The 19500-nt window shown below is 42.0% G+C and overlaps 3 protein-coding genes across 3 annotated transcripts; all 3 read right to left on the reverse strand.

Annotated features, from left to right (window-relative positions):
- Positions 1–1051: 1051 nt before the first annotated feature.
- Positions 1052–4939, reverse strand: LOC135732545 (chemerin-like receptor 1). Its single transcript, XM_073814860.1, has 2 exons — positions 4704–4939; positions 1052–4052 (listed from the first exon to the last, which is right to left on the reverse strand). The coding sequence occupies exon 2, from the start codon at positions 4021–4023 to the stop codon at positions 2944–2946; it is 1080 nt and encodes a 359-aa protein (XP_073670961.1). The 5' UTR covers positions 4024–4052; positions 4704–4939; the 3' UTR covers positions 1052–2943.
- A 254-nt stretch (positions 4940–5193) lies between these two features.
- LOC141282218 (chemerin-like receptor 1) lies at positions 5194–14290 on the reverse strand. Its single transcript, XM_073814810.1, has 2 exons — positions 14067–14290; positions 5194–7523 (listed from the first exon to the last, which is right to left on the reverse strand). Exons 1-2 carry the CDS (start codon positions 14288–14290, stop codon positions 7034–7036), a joined length of 714 nt encoding a protein of 237 aa, XP_073670911.1. The 3' UTR covers positions 5194–7033.
- Positions 14142–19420, reverse strand: LOC135732544 (chemerin-like receptor 1). Its single transcript, XM_073814721.1, has 3 exons — positions 19257–19420; positions 15017–18448; positions 14142–14346 (listed from the first exon to the last, which is right to left on the reverse strand). Exon 2 carries the CDS (start codon positions 18417–18419, stop codon positions 17334–17336), a length of 1086 nt encoding a protein of 361 aa, XP_073670822.1. The 5' UTR covers positions 18420–18448; positions 19257–19420; the 3' UTR covers positions 14142–14346; positions 15017–17333.
- Positions 19421–19500: the final 80 nt, after the last annotated feature.

Raw genomic sequence — 19500 nt, forward strand, 5'->3', positions numbered from 1 at the left:
CCAGCACGTTGGGTCGTTTCACTGTTTAAGAAAAGCGTGAAAATTAATGTCAAAGGTGATGAAAACTTCTGAACTGTATTTAAAAAAGTTTTAGGGCCTAAGAAAGATTTGTGTTGTGACCTGTCTCACTGATCAAATGTCAGAGGGGCCATTTTTTTAATCACTTGTCTGCTGCAGAAATCAATATTTTTGGGGTAGTTTATTCTAGATGTTTTTTGCACATTTTTTTCTTTTCAAAAAAATATTAGGCTGTTTTTGTAAGCTGTCGCACTTGTTCCCATTTCAAGAAGTTATTTGCATTTCGGCACATTTCTCGATTCACAGCTCTCGCACCATTTCACACCCAAACACAGAAGCATCTCTACAATCAGCATTTTGCATTTCTTTATTTATATTTGTATGTAAGTTTCAGTTCAGAATTTTCGACTTTATCAACTTAATTTTTAGTTTGTTTTCTTAAGTCCTTAAAAGTCTGTACGTGCTGTGGACGAACTATAAACTTCTGTATAAACAACATGGTTCAACATTTCTCCACTTCATGCAATAAATTTGATGCATGTATGATACTATTAAAGGTTTGTGTTTGAAATAAAGTAAAACTTAATTCTGTCTTTTTCTCTCAATCAGAGTAACCAGAGTTTACTACGCTCCATGGTGGGCATCCCACACTGGCTGAAATATGGGGGGAAAGTTCACGTGGTGCACTTTACGATTTAAAGCGTGACCTGTAATGGTCCTCTTTTGGGGTCTGGAGGTTTCTGAGGACCGTCTGTTGTGTGGAAGGACAGAAAGACAGGAACTTTAAATGCTCTGCCCTGAGAAAGTTAGAATATGATGCTTACACGGCAGAAATAATATTTCCTTCATTTTTGGCCTTTGCATAAAACATTATATCCTACATATTCAAACTTTAGATCTAGTTCTAGTTTAGATCTAGTTTTCTTTGTCAGAAAAATGACTTTGTCATGAGTTGGCACATCTACTCAACCACAAAGCAGATACAGATAAAAGGGGAAGAACAGAAGTCAGGAGACAAAGTGTTGTGGAATAAAATAAAAATTATTTATTGAAAAATTTATATGTAAAAACAGATTTAGTAGATGTTATACCAAGCACAGACAGTGAAATGCTATTTAAAACCTTGAGATGGTGACTATTGGTGAATGTGCAGATAATACAACACCCAACCTGAGATTAAACAGTATAAAACAAATTCATATATCAAATTAAATTAATATATAATATTAGTAAATTTTAGTAAAAACATATATACAGTAGATAAAATGTTTTATTTATAATAAATGAAATACTGTAATAAATGGAATAAATGAAATAAAACATAAATGTATTTCTCTTCTCAGACAAACACACACACACACACACACACACGCAAACACAGCTTTGCTTAAAAACTCAGACCTTTCATCCTTCAGTGCTTTTTAGAAAAAATTAGTACCGTATATGTACATCAAAAATCCCTCAAATTATGAGTCAAGTATTCAATAAATGTATGTATCCGTCTGACTTGGAGATAAACAGTCCTTATTGTTTTCTTGATTTATGTATAGAGTTCCTGATTTTTTTGTTTTGACAACTCCACTAAAATTGTCTCTTGCGTAATTTGTCTACTGGTTTTCTTAGTGAGGTTTTTACATAACAAATCAAAACAAAGCAGATGATCCTTTGTTGGCAAACTTGAAGGTGAAAAACAGAGGCTTTTGACAATGACAGACGTCATGATCCATTTACCCCATTAAAATAACAATAATCCCATAATAGAGTTTATAAAGCAACAGTTTAGAACTTATGATCTTATGACGTTACTTATAATGTTTTGAACAGCATGTGGGTAAAAAATGACAGACGTTTCTTATTTAGAGAGACGGTCAGACGGATATATAGGATGACCAGTATACACAAGTGTAAATACAGAAATAAAATAAAAATGTAATGCTTATTGGAAGGCAACAGCTTATACATGATATTAAAAGATAAAAAGTTTTACCCCTATTTTTAATACAGTTTTAGTCAAATCATTTTCATTCATTTGTTTTCAACTAAACTAAAGTGCTATTCTGAATATATTTTACATGGAAATAATGTAAGGATTTTCTACCAAATGTAACACAGCCTGTTAAAACCAAGCTAAAGTCATTTTAGTAATTTGTTCTTTACATATAAACACCCTGTATCATGTAAAGAACATTCTGTAAAAATATAACCTTGATAAATTTGTAATGCAAGTGTCACTGTATATAAATACATATCTCCCAAGGGTTTTTTCCTCTTAGGACTTTATTCCCTCCTGGTTTTTCTAAAAGGGGGGTTTTCAACCCCGGGGAGTCAGCTGACATTGGCTTAACTTAGCACCCTCTTCTATACGTTACATTATTAATACACTCGCTTTTAAAGTTTATTCATAGCCTCTGTATTTTACTACTTGTGTTCTCTATCGATTTTTCTGTGTTTTCCCCTGTTTCTATTAATGTAAAGCGGTTTTAAAACAATTACCAATTGTGAAAAGCGCTATAATTTTTTTTTTGAAAAAAATATTTAATATTGACTGAGTAAGGTCATGTCAAAGATTGAAATTAAAGTGAAATCAATTATTAAAATTTGATGCTCTGATCTCTGCTGTGTCTTACCCTGAATTTCACAGACAGGGACACAATTAAAAAAAATAGAAACGCACTTGACAGTGAAGCAAATGAAATAATGTTTGTCACAAAATTTGTGTTACATTTGTACATCTTTAAAAAACAAGAGTGTCCTCGATCTGGGATTTACTAGTTTGGGGGCGATGTTATGGTGTTGGGACAAGTTTTACTCTAAGTATCTGAGTTTGTTGGAGAAATTTATCCATTTTTAGTTAACAATATCTTGGCTTACATACCATTTATAACTGCTCTGTTTTGTCTCATATTCTCATAAACGTTTACATTGTCAGACAGCAGTGGACAGTCTGTCACCAGCACTGGTAATAGAAGTTCCTTTGAAACCACTTCGGGTCTCCTCATCGATGGCACTTTCAATCTTTGACAGGAATGAATAGCATTTCTTCTTTAAATCCTTGGCCATAAATGCATATAGGAATGGGTTTAGACAGCTGTTTGAGATGGCAAGAGTAGCGGTTATTCTTTGGGCTGAGTAAATGGCTGTATGAAAGGCTGCGTTACCCTCAGATGCGCCAAACTCTATCATAGCAACAATATGAAATGGCACCCAGCAGAGGAAAAAAGTCACAATCAAAAGTGTCATGATCTTGTAGGGCTTGTTGGATTTGGATAATTGGTTTGCCCTAAGTTTGCAAATCAGGATGGAGTAGCAGAAACAAATACTGAGCAATGGGATTAAAAACCCCAAAGTAAATCGAAGGAGTACAACAGTTTGGTGATTGTGATGTCCCCCATATTTGTTGTAACATATCGGTTTTGTATCCTGAATAGCAATTTCTCTGAATTTCAGTGGTGGTATACTAAGCAAAACCGACATGAGCCAAGTCAGTGCAACTACAACCGAAGCCTTGAATACAGAACGATGATTTTGGGCCCATACAGGAAACTTGACGGTCAAACAGCGGTCCACACTTATAATGACGAGAATGAAGATGCTGCTGTACACGTTGAGGAACATTACAAATGATGTGAACTTGCACATGAAGAGACCAAATGACCACTTGTCTGTAACTGTATGGACAATGGTTATAGGTAGGGTACTGCAGAAAATGAAATCAGATATGGCCAGGCTCAGGTACCAGGTGGTGTTAACTGACTTCTTCATCTTAAAACCAGCAATCCAGATCACCGCTCCATTTCCAACGATACCAAGCAGGAAAATAATCACTTTTAAAATAACCGTGATTACACATGCTGCTTCCCTGCAGTGTGGTCCTGACTCGCTGGTAGAGCTTTCAGTGTCAGTGTCATAGTTATAGTCACTATAGCCTTCGCTGCTTGAGTATTCAAGATCATCTTTGACTTCTAGAGTTGAATTCATGATGTCTCCATAGCTTGGAGTAAACATTTTGTTAAAACTGAATGGACAGGAATGTTCTGTAATATAAGCAAGAGTCAGTTTAGTTTATTTTTAGTGAACTTAAAGTATATATTTCTTAAATATTCTCTTATAGCTTTCACGTAAACATGCAATAAGAAGTACGACTGAGCAGACAGAGAGGTTTTCAACACTATCTAACACAATGATGCCACTGAGCCATATGTATAACCACAATTGTGAGCGACTACCACTGACACACAAACACTGTCATGTATTCTGCATTGATAGCCTAACTTTCTTGCTGAAGTATGTATGTAGTGTCAATATATTTCAGGTAAACCTTTTTAAACTTGTTGACCTCGAAAAGATGGTTTGCACAAAAATAAAAAGTTTTTACTCCTACTGAAACAATGAAATTCGCAAGACAAGAATATTCTTGCTTTACTTTTGCAAATATTGTTTTATTTTATTGTGTCAATATATATTTTTCTTTCAAATCAAATTTAAAGTAAAACACTTGAATATTAAAAGAGATCGAAATCCATTCAATCTCTCTTATTTGATCTTATAACAACTACCTGCAAAGTTAGGCACAATTCTGAATATATCACTATCTGATAAAAGCATGAACATGTTAGATGCGTCTTACTTCATCCCATGATCAAAAATGCATTGCATATTCTTATTGCATCTATAGAATAACTTACCTCACAAAGTACTGCAAGTCTCACAATGCAGCTTGCAATGTATTTCTGCTGCAGTTTTGTTGGCTGATTTGATACAGTGCAGATTATGCTACTGGTCAAAATGTTGACAACTAGTTCCTCTATAAGATGCAATTAGTTCAGAGAAATTACACTGTATATGGTCACACCTAACAAGTCCCCCTTTCAAATCTGCTCACACCATCTAACATTTAGTGACTCGCTTGTTTAAGGTTAAAACCTAAGAGTGCATTGCCAATTTACATAAACAAACTATACTTAACCATAATGAAGGGAGATGGGGATGCTGCTGTGATGAATGCCACAATGCTTGCAGTAAAAGAATAAAAATGTATTAGTTAAAGATTTTTACAATTTATGTTTCAGTGATAAATATTTAATGTGGTGCCACACACTGCAAAGTGCTACATATATTCAGTCCACTTTATTATTAAACTACTTTAGACTAGGGGATTTCAAACTCCATTAAAACTACAATAATCCCATTACAGAGTTTATAAAGCAACAGTTTAAAACTTATGATGTTATGACATTACTTATAATGTTTTGAACAGCATGTGGGTAAAAATGACAGACGTTTCTTATTAAGAAAATTTATTTACAAATAAAATAAAAAATGTAATGCTTATTGGAAGGCAACAGCTTATACATGACATTGAAAGATATAAAGTATCACCCCTATTTTTAATACAGTTTGAGTCAAATTGTTTTCATTAATTGTTTTCAACTGACTAAAGTGCTATTCTGAATGTATTTTATATGGAAATAATGTAAGGATTTTCTACCAAATGTAACACAGCATGTAAAAACCAAGCTAAAGTCATTTTAGGGATTTGTTTTATACATATAAACACCCTGTATCATGTAAAGAACATTCTGTAAAAATATAACCTTGATATATTTGTAATGCAAGTGTCACTGATATATCTCCCAAGGGTTTTTTCCTCTTAGGACTTTATTCCCTCCTGGTTTTTCTCCTAGGGGGGTTTTCAACCCCAGGGAGTCAGCCGACATTGGCTTAACTTGGCATCTTCTTCTATACGTTACATTATTAATACACTCGCTTGTAAAGTTTATTCATAGCCGGTGTATTTTACCACTTGTGTTGTCTGTCGATTTTTCTGTGTTTTCCCCTGTTTCTATTAATGTAAAGCTGTTTTAAAACAATTACCAATTTTACCAATTGTGAAAAGCGCAATATTTGTTTTTTTTGTTTTTAAATATTTAATATTGACTGAGTAAGGTCATGTCAAAGATTGAAATTAAAGTGAAATCAATGATTGAAATTTGATGCTCTGGGGTGCGTTTCCCAAACAACAACGTAACTCGTTGCTAAACGACCATAGTACGATGCATCGTTGGAGAAACGAACTACCTTGTCAAGACTGTTTCCCGAAAGCAAAGTCATTCGTCGTTTGAATGGTTTAACAACATGGTTGATGATGTCACGTGGGAGGTGAAGTATTAATTAATCTGTGCAAATCGATTTAATGTCATATATTAACATATATTACATCGGAAGACTGATTTTGTTATCGTGATTAGTTATCTGTTGTTAATTTTTCAAGATCTTTAATCCACGCGCAAGTTCCCTCTTACGTCACTCCTCCCAGGGATTCCCCAGGGTCTTAAAGCTCGTAGGCTGCTTACATGCACAGTTTTCAAATGCAGCGCTTTCATTCTGTTTACAAATTTAAAGACGTCAAATAAAATTGTAATATACTTAGAATGATGGATATGGACTGTACTACATGTTTTTTGCTTATTTTGTTCAAAAGCATGATCAACGTAAGTCTACATATGATAATAACTAGGAACGATGCTTCTAACGACAGGTGAAGAGCTGTTGTTCCAACGACAAAAGTTAGCGATGCAGTTTGCAAATGTTCATTTGAACGATGGTTTTGGGAAACACCAAATTGTTGAACAATGTTAGTAATGATTGAACTTACGATGTTCATTGGCTAACGATGCTTTTGGGAAATGCACCCCTGATCTCTTCTGTGTCTTTACCCTGAATTTCACAGACAGGGACACGATAAAAAAAGTTGGCACGCACTTGATAGTGAAGCAAATGAAATATAATGTTTGTCACAAGATTTTTGTTACATTTGTACATCTTTAAAAAACAAGAGTGTCCTCAGTCTGAGATTTACTAGTTTGGGGGCGATGTTATGGTGTTGTGACATGTTTTACTCTAAGTATTTGAGTTTGTTGGAGAAATGTATCCATTTTTTGTTTACAAAATCTTGGCTTACATACCATTTATAACTGCTCTGTTTTGTCTCATATTCTCATAGACGTTTACATTTTTAGACAGCAGTGGACAGTCTATCCCCAGCACTGGTAATAGAAGTTCCTTTGAAACCGCTTCGAGTCTCCTCATCGATTGCACTTTCAATCTTTGACAGGAATGAATAGCATTTCTTCTTTAAATCCTTGGCCATAAATGCATATAGGAATGGGTTTAGGCAGCTGTTTGAGATGGCAAGAGTAGCCGTTATTCTTTGGGCTGAGTAAATGGCTAAATGATGGGCTTTGTCACCCTCAGATGCGCCAAACTCTATCATAGCAACAATATGAAATGGCACCCAGCAGAGGAAAAAAGTCACAATCAAAATTGTCATGATCTTGTAGGGCTTGTTGGATTTGGATAATTGGTTTGCCCTAAGTTTGCAAATCAGGATGGAGTAGCAGAAACAAATACTGAACAATGGGATTAAAAACCCCAAAGTAAATCGAAGGAGTACAACAGTTTGGTGATTGTGATCTCCCCCATATTTGTTGTAACATATCGGTTCCCTTTCAGTCGGTCACTACGACGTCACGTCGTGACCGACGAATTGGGAACTCGCTTAGAGAGACCAATCTGCTTCGAATACTACTAAAACGCCAATGAACTTGGCATTGAGATATTTGCATAATGCTGGCGCCGCCCCGCCAGGTGCGTATATAAGCAGCAGGTGCAAATGAGGAAATTAGCTTTTTATCGCTTCGAAAGCCGGCAGTATCTGCTACTGAGAAGCTACTCTACTCTGGTGGGATTCGATTGCTGAAGTTGGTTGGACTAGCAGTACCACAGCGGACGCTTCGCTTAATTCCACGACTCTTCATCTTTATTTTGTTTTGAGTTTAGTGTGTGCGTTGCCTTCCTGTGCGCTCATCAACTAAGCATCTGAGTGAATTTCCCTAAAAGAGTGATACGAGAGAGCTTTGTGCCTTGTTAAAGGCAGCCACTCTCTCGTATATCCGGACATCAGCGTCCTTTTCAGGATGGCTTTTCGTCCGTGCGATCTTGGGTGCGGCAAGTACATGGGTCCGAAGGACGGTCACGAGCGTTGTCTTTCGTGTTTGGGCATCGAGCACGCAGAGGCAGCGTTCGCTGGGGGTAAGTGTTCTCACTGCGAGAACATGTCCCTTGTGGATTTGCGTAGACGGTTGTCTTTCCTCCGGGAAAAACGCAACCCTCGTCATGCGAGTGCTGAACGCCGCCACGGTGCGGCTGTGAAGCTCTCAAAAGACGACCTGCGCATCACTGTGCTGAGCCGAGCGGGGGATTCGTCCTCAGGCTCTCAGCCTTCTCGTCCACAGCCGGTTGATGTGCCGATGGAGACTTCAGCGTCGTGTTCTACGATGACTCTAGAATCCATCGTGCCGCCCTCCGGGTCCACCGACGCCGCAGCATCCGAGGGTGGGCCTCCTCCCCCTGACGTGGACCCCGACGCCCTTCCTCCCTCTGGTCGGGTTGGGACGCCGGAGTTCGATCCAGAGATGGTGGCCGTGCTCGCTCGAGCGGCGGAGACCGTAGGGTTAGAGTGGGTTCCCCCCCTCAGCCCGAACCGTCCCGCCTGGATGATTGGTTCTTTGGAGCTGCCCGGGTTTCACAACCCTCTCCACCGGTGCCTTTCTTCCCCGAGGTGCACGAGGAGCTGACTAGAACCTGGAAGTCGCCGTTTTCCATGAGATTACGGCCGTTTCAGCCCTCCCCCCTCACCTCCCTCACCAGCGGAGCCGCTAAGGGTTATACGGGGATCCCTCCCGTGGAGCGTGGCGTCGCGATGCAGCTGTGTCCGGCACACGCTCCCTCTTGGAAGGACCGCCCAACCCTCCCCTCTCGTGCCTGCAGACAGTCCTCCGGTTTAACGGGCGCTGCCCACCAGGCATGTGGAGAGGCGGCCTCAGCCCTGCACGCAATGGCGTTGCTGCAGGTTCACCAAGCCAAGGCCTTGAGGGATCTGCACGAGGGAGGACACGACTCGCCTGTCCTTTCGGAGCTCCGGGCTGCCACTGACCTGGCTCTTCGCGCTACGAAGGTGACAGCGCAGGCGATTGGTCGTGCCATGTCCACGATGGTGGTCCAGGAACGCCACTTATGGCTATGTCTGGCTGACATGTCGGAAGCGGACAAGAACAAGTTTTTGGACGCTCCAGTGTCACAGGCTGGCCTCTTCGGTGAGTCGGTGGAGTCCTTTGCCCAGCAGTTCTCCGCCGCCCAGAAGCAGACAGAGGCGATCGCACAGATCATGCCCCGGCGCAAGCGACCTGCATCTCGCCCTCCAGCGCCGGCGGGCCCATCTGCTCCTCGCCGAGGGCGCCCTGCGGCGGCTGCCTCCGCCCCCCCCACTAGAAGATCTTCCAGGCCACGGAGGGGGAACAGCCGTCGACAGCCCGCCCCGCCCGCCCCACCCGCTTCCCGTGGCAAACGGAAGACGAAGCGGCCCTGAGACGGGCGACCTGGGATTGGATGGGATCACTCTTCGGGAGACGGTGATGGCATCGCTCCCTCCACCGGTAGAGGGCCGGGTGGAGAATCTTTGGTTTCCTTTTGTTTCTGTTCCGCCGGCTTCTCAGCCGGCACCCACAAAACCACAAAAAGAGTGCATTCCTATTCCTTCTCCAGGTCTTCAGAGGATCGAGAGAGATGTGAGCGGGCATTCACATGCTCTTCCTCCCTCTCCTCTATCGCCAGCGGGTGTTCTGAGGAGTTCCAGCTCTCCGCTGAGGAGACGGGACCACCAGCACCCTCCTCGGAGTCTGTGCTCTCCGCTGAGGAGACCAGACGACCGTCACCCTCAGCGGGCTCAGGTCAGTGTCACACACACACATACTGTAGATACTTATGCTGCCTCAGCAGACGTACCGGCAGTACCACCTGTCCCGCTCAGCCGCCCCACCGCGGGTACCCCGACAGTGCCGTTAATTCCCCTCGTACGGTCCCTGGGGGCGTGGCTTCAGCTTCCCAGCCCGTCTCGTTGGGTTTTACGCACTGTTCGCCTCGGTTACGAAATTCAATTCATCCGGCACACACCCAAATTCTCGGGCATTCGTTTCACCACGGTGAAAGCGTCCGATGCACACGTACTGCGTGCAGAGGTCGAAGTCCTGTTGGCGAAGGACGCGATCGAGCCGGTCCCTCCAACCGAGATGAGATCGGGCTTCTACAGCCCGTATTTTATAGTACCCAAAAAAGGCGGCGGGTTGCGACCGATCTTGGATTTGCGCGTTCTGAACAAATCTCTGCAGAAGAGATCCTTCAGGATGATAACACCGAAGCAAATATTCAATTCAATTCGCCCCCAAGATTGGTTTGCGGCAATAGACCTGAAAGACGCGTACTTTCATGTGTCCATCATCCCTCGTCACAGACCGTTTCTCCGGTTTGCGTTCGAGGGACGGGCATACCAGTACAAAGTTTTACCGTTCGGGCTATCCCTCTCTCCCCGTGTGTTCACGAAAGTAGTGGAGGCGGCGTTAAAGCCCCTCAGAGAGAGCGGCGTTCGCATATTGGCTTACCTCGACGATTGGCTTATAATAGCGCATTCTCGACGGACGCTGTGCGAGCACAGAGATTTAACGCTTCGGCATCTCGCCCGTTTGGGTCTTCGGGTCAACTGGGAAAAGAGCAAACTCTGCCCCACGCAGAGGATCTCTTTTCTCGGGATGGAACTGGACTCGATCGATTTATCGGCGCGTTTGACAGAAGGGCGCGTCCAGTCAATTCTGACTTGCCTCGGTTCATTCCGAGGGAAGAATGCGGTCCCGCTGAAACAATTTCAAAAGCTCCTGGGGCATATGGCAGCAGCAGCGGCCGTGACACCGCTCGGGCTGCTCCATATGAGACCGCTTCAGCGTTGGCTTCACGATCGAGTCCCGAGGAGAGCGTGGCGCGCCGGCATCCATCGTGTAACCATTACACCTGCGTGTCGCCTAACATTCCCCCCGTGGTCGGACCCCGCGTTTCTCAGGTCCGGTGTGTCCATGAGACAGATCGCTCAGCATGCTGTTGTACACACAGATGCGTCCGACACGGGCTGGGGTGCCACGTACGACGAGCTTACAGCTTCAGGGGTGTGGACAGCACCCCAGTTGCACTGGCATATCAATTGCCGAGAGTTGTGGGCAGTATATCTGGGACTCGTACGCTTCGCTACGGAGCTGCGAGGGAAGGATGTACTAGTACGCACCGACAACACTGCGACCGTTGCGTATATCAACCGTCAAGGCGGTTTGCGCTCCCGTCACCTGTCGCATCTCGCTCGTCATCTCCTCCTTTGGAGTCAGAAGCATCTGAGGTCCCTTCGTGCCATTCACATTCCGGGCTCGCTCAATACAGCAGCGGACGCGCTTTCTCGAGCTGCGCGCCCCGGCGAATGGCGACTCCACCCCCAGACGGTCCAGCTAATTTGGAAGAAGTTCGGTCGTGCGCAGATAGATCTGTTTGCGTCGCCGGACGATACCCACTGTCGCCTGTTTTATTCACTAACCGAGGGCAGCCTCGGCGTGGACGCATTGGCACACAGCTGGCCTCGGGGGATGCGCAAATACGCATTCCCCCCAGTGAGCTTAATCGCACAGACACTGTGCAAGGTCAGGCAGGACGAGGAGAACCTTTTACTGATCGCCCCATATTGGACGAGCAAGAATTGGTTTCCAGAGTTAATGCTCCTCGCGACAGCCCCTCCCTGGCGGATTCCCCTGAGGAAGGACCTTCTTTCTCAAGGAGGGGGCACATTATGGCACCCGCGCCCCGACCTGTGGGATCTCCATGTGTGGTCGTTGAGCGCGCGCAAGGTTTAAGTGATTTACCGCAAGCGGTATCTAACACAATCGACGCGGCACGAGCTCCGTCTACGAGACGGGCTTACGCGTTTAAATGGAACCTTTTCGTCACCTGGTGCTCTTCGCAACGCGAGGACCCCAGAGAATGCCCTATTAACACCGTGCTTTTATATCTTCAACATAGGTTAGACGGTAGGCTGTCACCCTCCACCATTAAAGTTGATATCGCCGCTATTTCTGCTCATCACTCACTTATTAACGGCAGAACAGTTGGCCAGCATGATTTGGTTGTTAGATTTCTAAGAGGCGCTCGTAGGCTAAACCCCTCGCGCCCTCCTTCTATTCCTCCCTGGGACCTGTCCATGGTGCTGAAAGCCCTGCAGGCCCCCCCGTTCGAGCCTTTGCAGTCTGTGAGTCTGAAGCTTTTATCAATGAAAGCTCTGACCCTGCTAGCATTGGCCTCAGTGAAGAGAGTAGGGGATTTACATGCATTCTCTGTTGACGACTCGTGCCTTCAGTTTGGTCCTGCTGCCTCAAGCGTAACATTGAGGCCCAGACCAGGTTACGTGCCCAAAGTTCCCACTACTCCTTTCAGAGATCAAGTGGTGAGCTTGCAAGCGCTGCCTCCGGAGGACGCAGACCCAACCGTGGCTTTGTTGTGCCCCGTACGCGCACTGCGACTCTACGTGGATCGCACGCAAAGCCTCCGGACCTCAGACCAGCTCTTTGTTTGTTATGGTGGCCAGCAGAAAGGGAAAGCTGTCACTAAGCAGAGGATGTCTCATTGGATAGTTGATACTATCTCCCTGGCTTATAATCTTCAGGGTATTCCTTGCCCCTTTAATTTGAGAGCGCACTCCACACGGAGCGTTGCCTCATCTTGGGCTTTAGCTCGTGGTTCCTCGCTAACAGACATCTGCAGAGCTGCTGGTTGGGCGACACCTAATACGTTCATTAGATTTTACAGTGTTCGTATCGAGCCTGTATCCTCTCGTGTTCTTTCCTCACCAGGGAGGGCACGGAGAGCAGACTCGCAGGTCGGCTTGCAGCCTCCAACTGATGCTTCATAACTGTGTCAGTATGGAAGGCCTTCAGAGCAAAAATGCGTAATGGTTTGAATTGCTCTTCCTCCGCTGCCTTGGCAGCCTTTGTTGCGGAGCATTGGCTGTCAGCCTTTCACTAGCTGTATCCTCGCGAACCTATGTGTCTGGCTCGGGCTCCACATTGTGTCCCACCGGGTTCCATTGTGAGTATTTTTCCGTGGGGTTAATCCTACTAGCCCACGTTTCCCTTAGCAGAGCACTGCTTTGCTTACACAGCCACGGCTGTCATTTTACCTCAACTACGGTTGACTTTCGCCCACCATTAACCCTTAAGACGGGTGGTGGCTTCCGCAGCGTTCCTATCCCGCTCAGATAGGGCGCTTCCCAGTCGCTGGCACTACTGTGGGGTTAAAGGAACATCTAGTGCCCGGCCTTCTGCCTTAAAACCTAATTCTCCTCCTCCTTAAGTGGAACCGGAGGGCTTTACGCAGACACTGGAAGAGGTCAGCCCCTAGTGGCGTTTTGATAGGGATTCCCAATTCGTCGGTCACGACGTGACGTCGTAGTGACCGACTGAAAGGGAACGTCTCGGTTACGGATGTAACCCTCGTTCCCTGAAGGAGGGAACGGAGACGTCACGTCCCGTCGCCACAGGTGCTGCCACCTGCTGTTACGGCCGGTCACACTTTCCGGCTTTCTCAGCGAAAAAGAAGCTAATTTCCTCATTTGCACCTGCTGCTTATATACGCACCTGGCGGGGCGGCGCCAGCATTATGCAAATATCTCAATGCCAAGTTCATTGGCGTTTTAGTAGTATTCGAAGCAGATTGGTCTCTCTAAGCGAGTTCCCAATTCGTCGGTCACGACGTGACGTCTCCGTTCCCTCCTTCAGGGAACGAGGGTTACATCCGTAACCGAGACGTTTTGTATCCTGAATAGCAATTTCTCTGAATTTCAGTGGTGGTATACTAAGCAAAACCGACATGAGCCAAGTCACCGCAACTACAACCGAAGCCTTGAATACAGAACGATGATTTTGGGCCCATACAGAAAAACGGTCAAACAGTGGTCCACACTTATAATGACGAGAATGAAGATGCTGCTGTACATGTTGAGGAACATTACAAAGGATACGAACTTGCACATGAAGAGACCAAATGACCACTTGTCTGTAACTGTATGGACAATGGTTATAGGGAGGGTACTGCACAAAATGAAATCAGATAAGGCCAGGCTCAGGTACCAAGTGGTGTTTACTGACTTCTTCATCTTAAAACCAGCAATCCAGATCACTGCTCCATTTCCAACGATACCAAGCAGGAAAATAATCACTTTTAAAATAACCGTGATTACACATATTGTTTCCCTGCAGTGTGGTCCTGACTCGCTGGTAGAGCTTTCAGTGTCAGTGTCATAGTCATAGGCTGGGTATTCAGGATCATCTGTGACTTCTAGAGTTGAATTCATGATGTCTCCATAGCTTGGAGTAAACATTTTGTTAAAACTGAATGGACAGGAATGTTCTGTAATATAAGCAAGAGTCAGTTTAGTGTATTCTTAGTGAACTTAAAGTATATATTTCTTGAATATTCTCTTATAGCTTTCACGTAAACATGCAATAAGAAGTACAACTGAGCAGACAGAGAAGGTTTCAACACTATCTAACACAATGATGGCATTGAGCCATATGTATAACCACAATTGTGAGCGACTACCACTGACACACACACACTGTCATGTATTCAGCATTGATAGCCTAACTTTCTTGCTGAAGTATGTGTGTAGTGTCAATATATTTCAGGTAAACCTTTCTAAACGTGTTGACCTCGAAAAGATGGTTTGCACAAAAATAAAAAGTTTTTACTCCTACTGAAACAATGAAATTCGCGAGACAAGAATATTCTTGCTTTACTTTTGCAAATATTTTTATTTTATTGTGTCAATATATATTTTTCTTTCAGTTTTCAAACCACAAAGTTACAATCAAATGTAAAGTAAAACACTTGAATATTAAAAGATATCAAAATCAATTCATTCTCTCTTATTTGGTCTTATAACAACTACCTGCAAAGTTAGGCACAATTCTGAATTTATCGCCATCTGATAAAAGCATGAACATGTTAGATGCATCTTACTTCATCCCATGATCAAAAATGCATTGCATATTCTTATTGCATCTATAGAATTACTTACCTCACAAAGTATTGCAAGTCTCACAATGCAGCTTGAAATGTATTTCTGCTGCAGTTTTGTTGGCTGATTTGATACAGTGCAGATTGTGCTACTGGTCAAAATGTTGACAACTAGTTCCTCTATAAGATGCAATTAGTTTCAGAGAAATTACACTGTATATGGTCACACCTAACAAGTCCCCCTTTCAAATCTGCTCACACCATCTAACATTTAGTGACTTGCTGGTTTGAGGTTAAAACCTAAGAGTGCATTGCCAATATACATAAACAAACTATACTTAACCATAATGAAGGGAGATGGGGTGGGGATGCTGCTGTGATGAATGCCACAATGCTTGCAGTCAAAGAATAACAATTTATTAGTTAAAGTTTTATGTACAATTTATGTTTCAGTGATAAAGATTTAATGTGGTGCCACACACTGCAAAGTGCTACATATATTCAGTCCACTTTATTATTAAACTACTTTAGACCAGGGGTTTTCAAACTCCATTAAAACTACAATAATCCCATTACAGAGTTTATAAAGCAACAGTTTAGAACTTATGATGTTATGACATTACTTATAATGTTTTGAACAGCATGTGGGTAAAAATGACAGACGTTTCTTATTAAGAAAATGTATTTACAAATAAAATAAAAAATGTAATGCTTATTGGAAGGCAACAGCTTATACATGACATTGAAAGATATAAAGTATCACCCCTATTTTTAATACAGTTTGAGTCAAATTATTTTCATTAATTGTTTTCAACTGACTAAAGTGCTATTCTGAATGTATTTTATATGGAAATAATGTAAGGATTTTCTACCAAATGTAACACAGCCTGTAAAAACCAACCTAAAGTCATTATAGTGATTTGTTTTTTACATATAAACACCCTGTATCATGTAAAGAACATTCTGTAAAAATATAACCTTGATATATTTGTAATGCAAGTGTCACTGATATATCTCCCAAGGGTTTTTTCCTCCTAGGACTTTATTCCCTGCTGGTTTTTCTCCTAGGGGGGTTTTCAACCCCAGGGAGTCAGCCGACATTGGCTTAACTTGGCATCTTCTTCTATACGTTACATTATTAATACACTCGCTTGTAAAGTTTATTCATAGCTGCTGTATTTTCCCACTAATGTTGTCTGTCGATTTTTCTGTGTTTTCCCCTGTTTCTATTAATGTAAAGCTGTTTTAAAACAATTACCAATTTTACCAATTGTGAAAAGCGCAATATTTTTTTTTTGAAAAAAATATTTAATATTGACTGGGTAAGGTCATGTCAAAGATTGAAATTAAAGTGAAATCAATGATTGAAATTTGATGCTCTGGGGTGCGTTTCCCAAACAACAACGTAACTCGTTGCTGAACGACCATAGTACGATGCATCATTGGAGAAACAAACTACCTTGTCAAGACGGTTTCCCGAAAGCATAGTCATTCGTCGTTTGAATGGTTTAACAACATGGTTGATGATGTCACGTGGGAGGTGAAGTATTAATTAATCTGTGCAAATCGATTTAATGTCATATATTAACATATATTGCATCGGAAGACTGATTTTGTTATCGTGATTTAGTTATCTGTTGTTTATTTTCAAGATATTTAATCTACGTGCAAGTTCCCTCTTACGTCACTCCTCCCAGGGATTCCCCAGGGTCTTAAAACTTGTAGATTGCGCACATGCACAGTTTTCAAATGCAGCGCTTTCATTCTGTTTACAAATTTAAAGACGTCAAATAAAATTGTAATATACTTAGAATGATGGATATAGACTGTACTACATGTTTTTTGCTTATTTTGTTCAAAAGCATGATCAACATATGATAATAACAAGGAACGATGCTTCTAACGACAGGTGAAGAGCTGTTGTTCCAACAACAAAAGTTAGCGATGCAGTTTGCAAATGTTCGTTTGAACGATGGCTTTGGGAAACACCAAATCGTTGAACGATGTTTGAACTTACGATGTTCATTGGCTAACGATGCTTTTGGGAAACGCACCCCTGATCTCTTCTGTGTCTTTACCCTGAATTTCATAGACAGGGACACGATAAAAAAACGTTGGCACGCACTTGATAGTGAAGCAAATGAAATATAATGTTTGTCACAAGATTTTTGTTACATTTGTACATCTTTAAAAAACAAGAGTGTCCTCGATCTGGGATTTACTAATTTGGGGGCAATGTTATGGTGTTGTGACAAGTTTTACTCTAAGTATTTGAGTTTGTTGGAGAAATGTATCCATTTTTTGTTTACAAAATCTTGGCTTACATACAATTTATAGCTGCTCTGTTTTGTCTCATATTCTCATAAACGTTTACATTGTCAGACAGCAGTGGACAGTCTATCCCCAGCACTGGTAATAGAAGTTCCTTTGAAACCGCTTCGGGTCTCCTCATCAATGGCACTTTCAATCTTTGACAGGAATGAATAGCATTTCTTCTTTAAATCCTTGGCCATAAATGCATATAGGAATGGGTTTAGACAGCTGTTTGAGATGGCAAGAGTAGCGGTTATTCTTTGGGCTGAGTAAATGGCGTCCTTAAAGGTTTCGCTACCCTTAGATGCGCCAAACTCTATCATAGCAACAATATGAAATGGCACCCAGCAGAGGAAAAAAGTCACAATCAAAAGTGTCATGATCTTGTAGGGCTTGTTGGATTTGGATAATTGGTTTGCCCTAAGTTTGCAAATCAGGATGGAGTAGCAGAAACAAATACTGAGCAATGGGATTAAAAAGGCCAAAGAAAATCGAAGAAACACGGCAGTTAGGTGATTGTGATGTCCCCCGTATTCGTTGTAACATCCCAGGGTTTTTTTCACAATACCAGTTTCTATGAATTTCACAGTACCTGTTTCTCTGAATTTCAGTGGTGGTATACTAAGCAAAACCGACATGAGCCAAGTCAGTGCAACTACAACCGAAGCCTTGACTACAGATCGATGATTTTGGGCCCATACAGGAAACTTGACGGTCAAACAGCGGTCCACACTTATAATGACGAGAATGAAGATGCTGCTGTACATGTTGAGGAACATTACAAAGGATGCGAACTTGCACATGAAGAGACCAAATGACCAGTTGTTTGTAACTGTATGGACGATGGTTATAGGGAGGGTACTGCAGAAAATGAAATCAGATATGGCCAGGCTCAGGTACCAGGTGGTGTTAACTGACTTCTTCATCTTAAAACCAGCAATCCAGATCACCGCTCCATTTCCAACGATACCAAGCAGGAAAATAATCACTTTTAAAATAACCGTGATTACACATATTGTTTCCCTGCATTGTGGTCCTGACACGCTGGGAGGGCTTTTAGTGACAGAGTCATAGTCATAGGTTGGGTATTCAGGATCATCTGTGACTTCTAGAGTTGAATTCATGATGTCTCCATAGCTTGCAGTAAACATTTTGTTATAGCTGAATGGACAGGAATGTTCTGTAATATAACCAAGAGTCAGTTTAGTGTATTCTTAGTGAACTTAAAGTATATATTTCTTAAATATTCTCTTATAGCTTTCACTTAAACATGCAATAAGAAGTACGACTGAGCAGACAGAGAAGGTTTCAACACTATCTAACACAATGATGGCATTGAGCCATATGTATAACCACAATTGTGAGCGACTACCACTCACACATACACTGTCATGTATTAAGCATTGATAGCCTAACTTTCTTGCTCACGTGTGTATGTAATGTCAATATATTTCAGAGGATATTTCTCATCAAGACACTTATAACAGATCAACATAAGAACAATGTTTGCCAACTGCTTCCATTGCTTCTTATTTTTTCTTAACCCTTAACAGTAAACCCTTCTAAACTTGTTGACCTCGAAAAGATGGTTTGCACGAAAATAAAAACGTTTTTTTTTACTACAACTGAAACAATGCAATTAGCGAGACAATAATATTTTTGCTTTTCTTTTAGCATATATATTTATTTTATTGTGTCAATATATATTTTTCTTTCAGTTTTCAAACCACAAAGTTACAATCAAATTGAAAGTAAACACTTTTTGAATATTCAAAGAGACCAAAATCATTCACATTGCACAGTTTGATAAGTTTGTTCTGATAAGTATAATTTTTCTTATTTGATCTTATAACAACTACCTGCAAAGTTAGGCACAATTCTGAATATATCACTATCTGATAAAAGCATGAACATGTAAGATGTGTCTTACTTCATCCCATGATCAAAAATGCATTGCATATTCTTATGGCATTTATAGAATTACTTACCTCACAAAGTATTGCAAGTCTCACAATGCAGCTTGCAATGTATTTCTGCTGCAGTTTTGTTTGCTGATACGATACAGTGCAGATTGTGACACTTAGTTCCTCTATGAGATGCAATCAATTTCAGAGAACTGAGTCACACATATTTGGTCACACCTTACAAGTCCCCCTTTCAAATCTGCTCGCACCATCTAACATTTAGTGACTTGCTGGTTTGAGGTTAAAACCTAAGAGTGCATTGCCAATA

Source organism: Paramisgurnus dabryanus, chromosome 5 (assembly GCF_030506205.2).
Source record: "Paramisgurnus dabryanus chromosome 5, PD_genome_1.1, whole genome shotgun sequence".
In the NCBI taxonomy this organism is placed as follows: domain Eukaryota; kingdom Metazoa; phylum Chordata; class Actinopteri; order Cypriniformes; family Cobitidae; genus Paramisgurnus; species Paramisgurnus dabryanus.

What these genes read in the sequence shown, in the direction of transcription:
- LOC135732545 (XM_073814860.1), bottom strand. Translation starts at nt 4,023, where the DNA reads ATGTTTACTCCAAGCTATGGAGACATCATGAATTCAACTCTAGAAGTC.
- LOC141282218 (XM_073814810.1), bottom strand. Translation starts at nt 14,290, where the DNA reads ATGAATTCAACTCTAGAAGTCACAGATGATCCTGAATACCCAGCCTAT. An exon ending in AAGTCAGTAAACACCACTTG is followed by an intron (nt 7,524 to 14,066) that starts GTACCTGAGCCT and finishes ACCGACTGAAAG; the next exon opens with GGAACCGATATGTTACAACA.
- LOC135732544 (XM_073814721.1), bottom strand. Translation starts at nt 18,419, where the DNA reads ATGTTTACTGCAAGCTATGGAGACATCATGAATTCAACTCTAGAAGTC.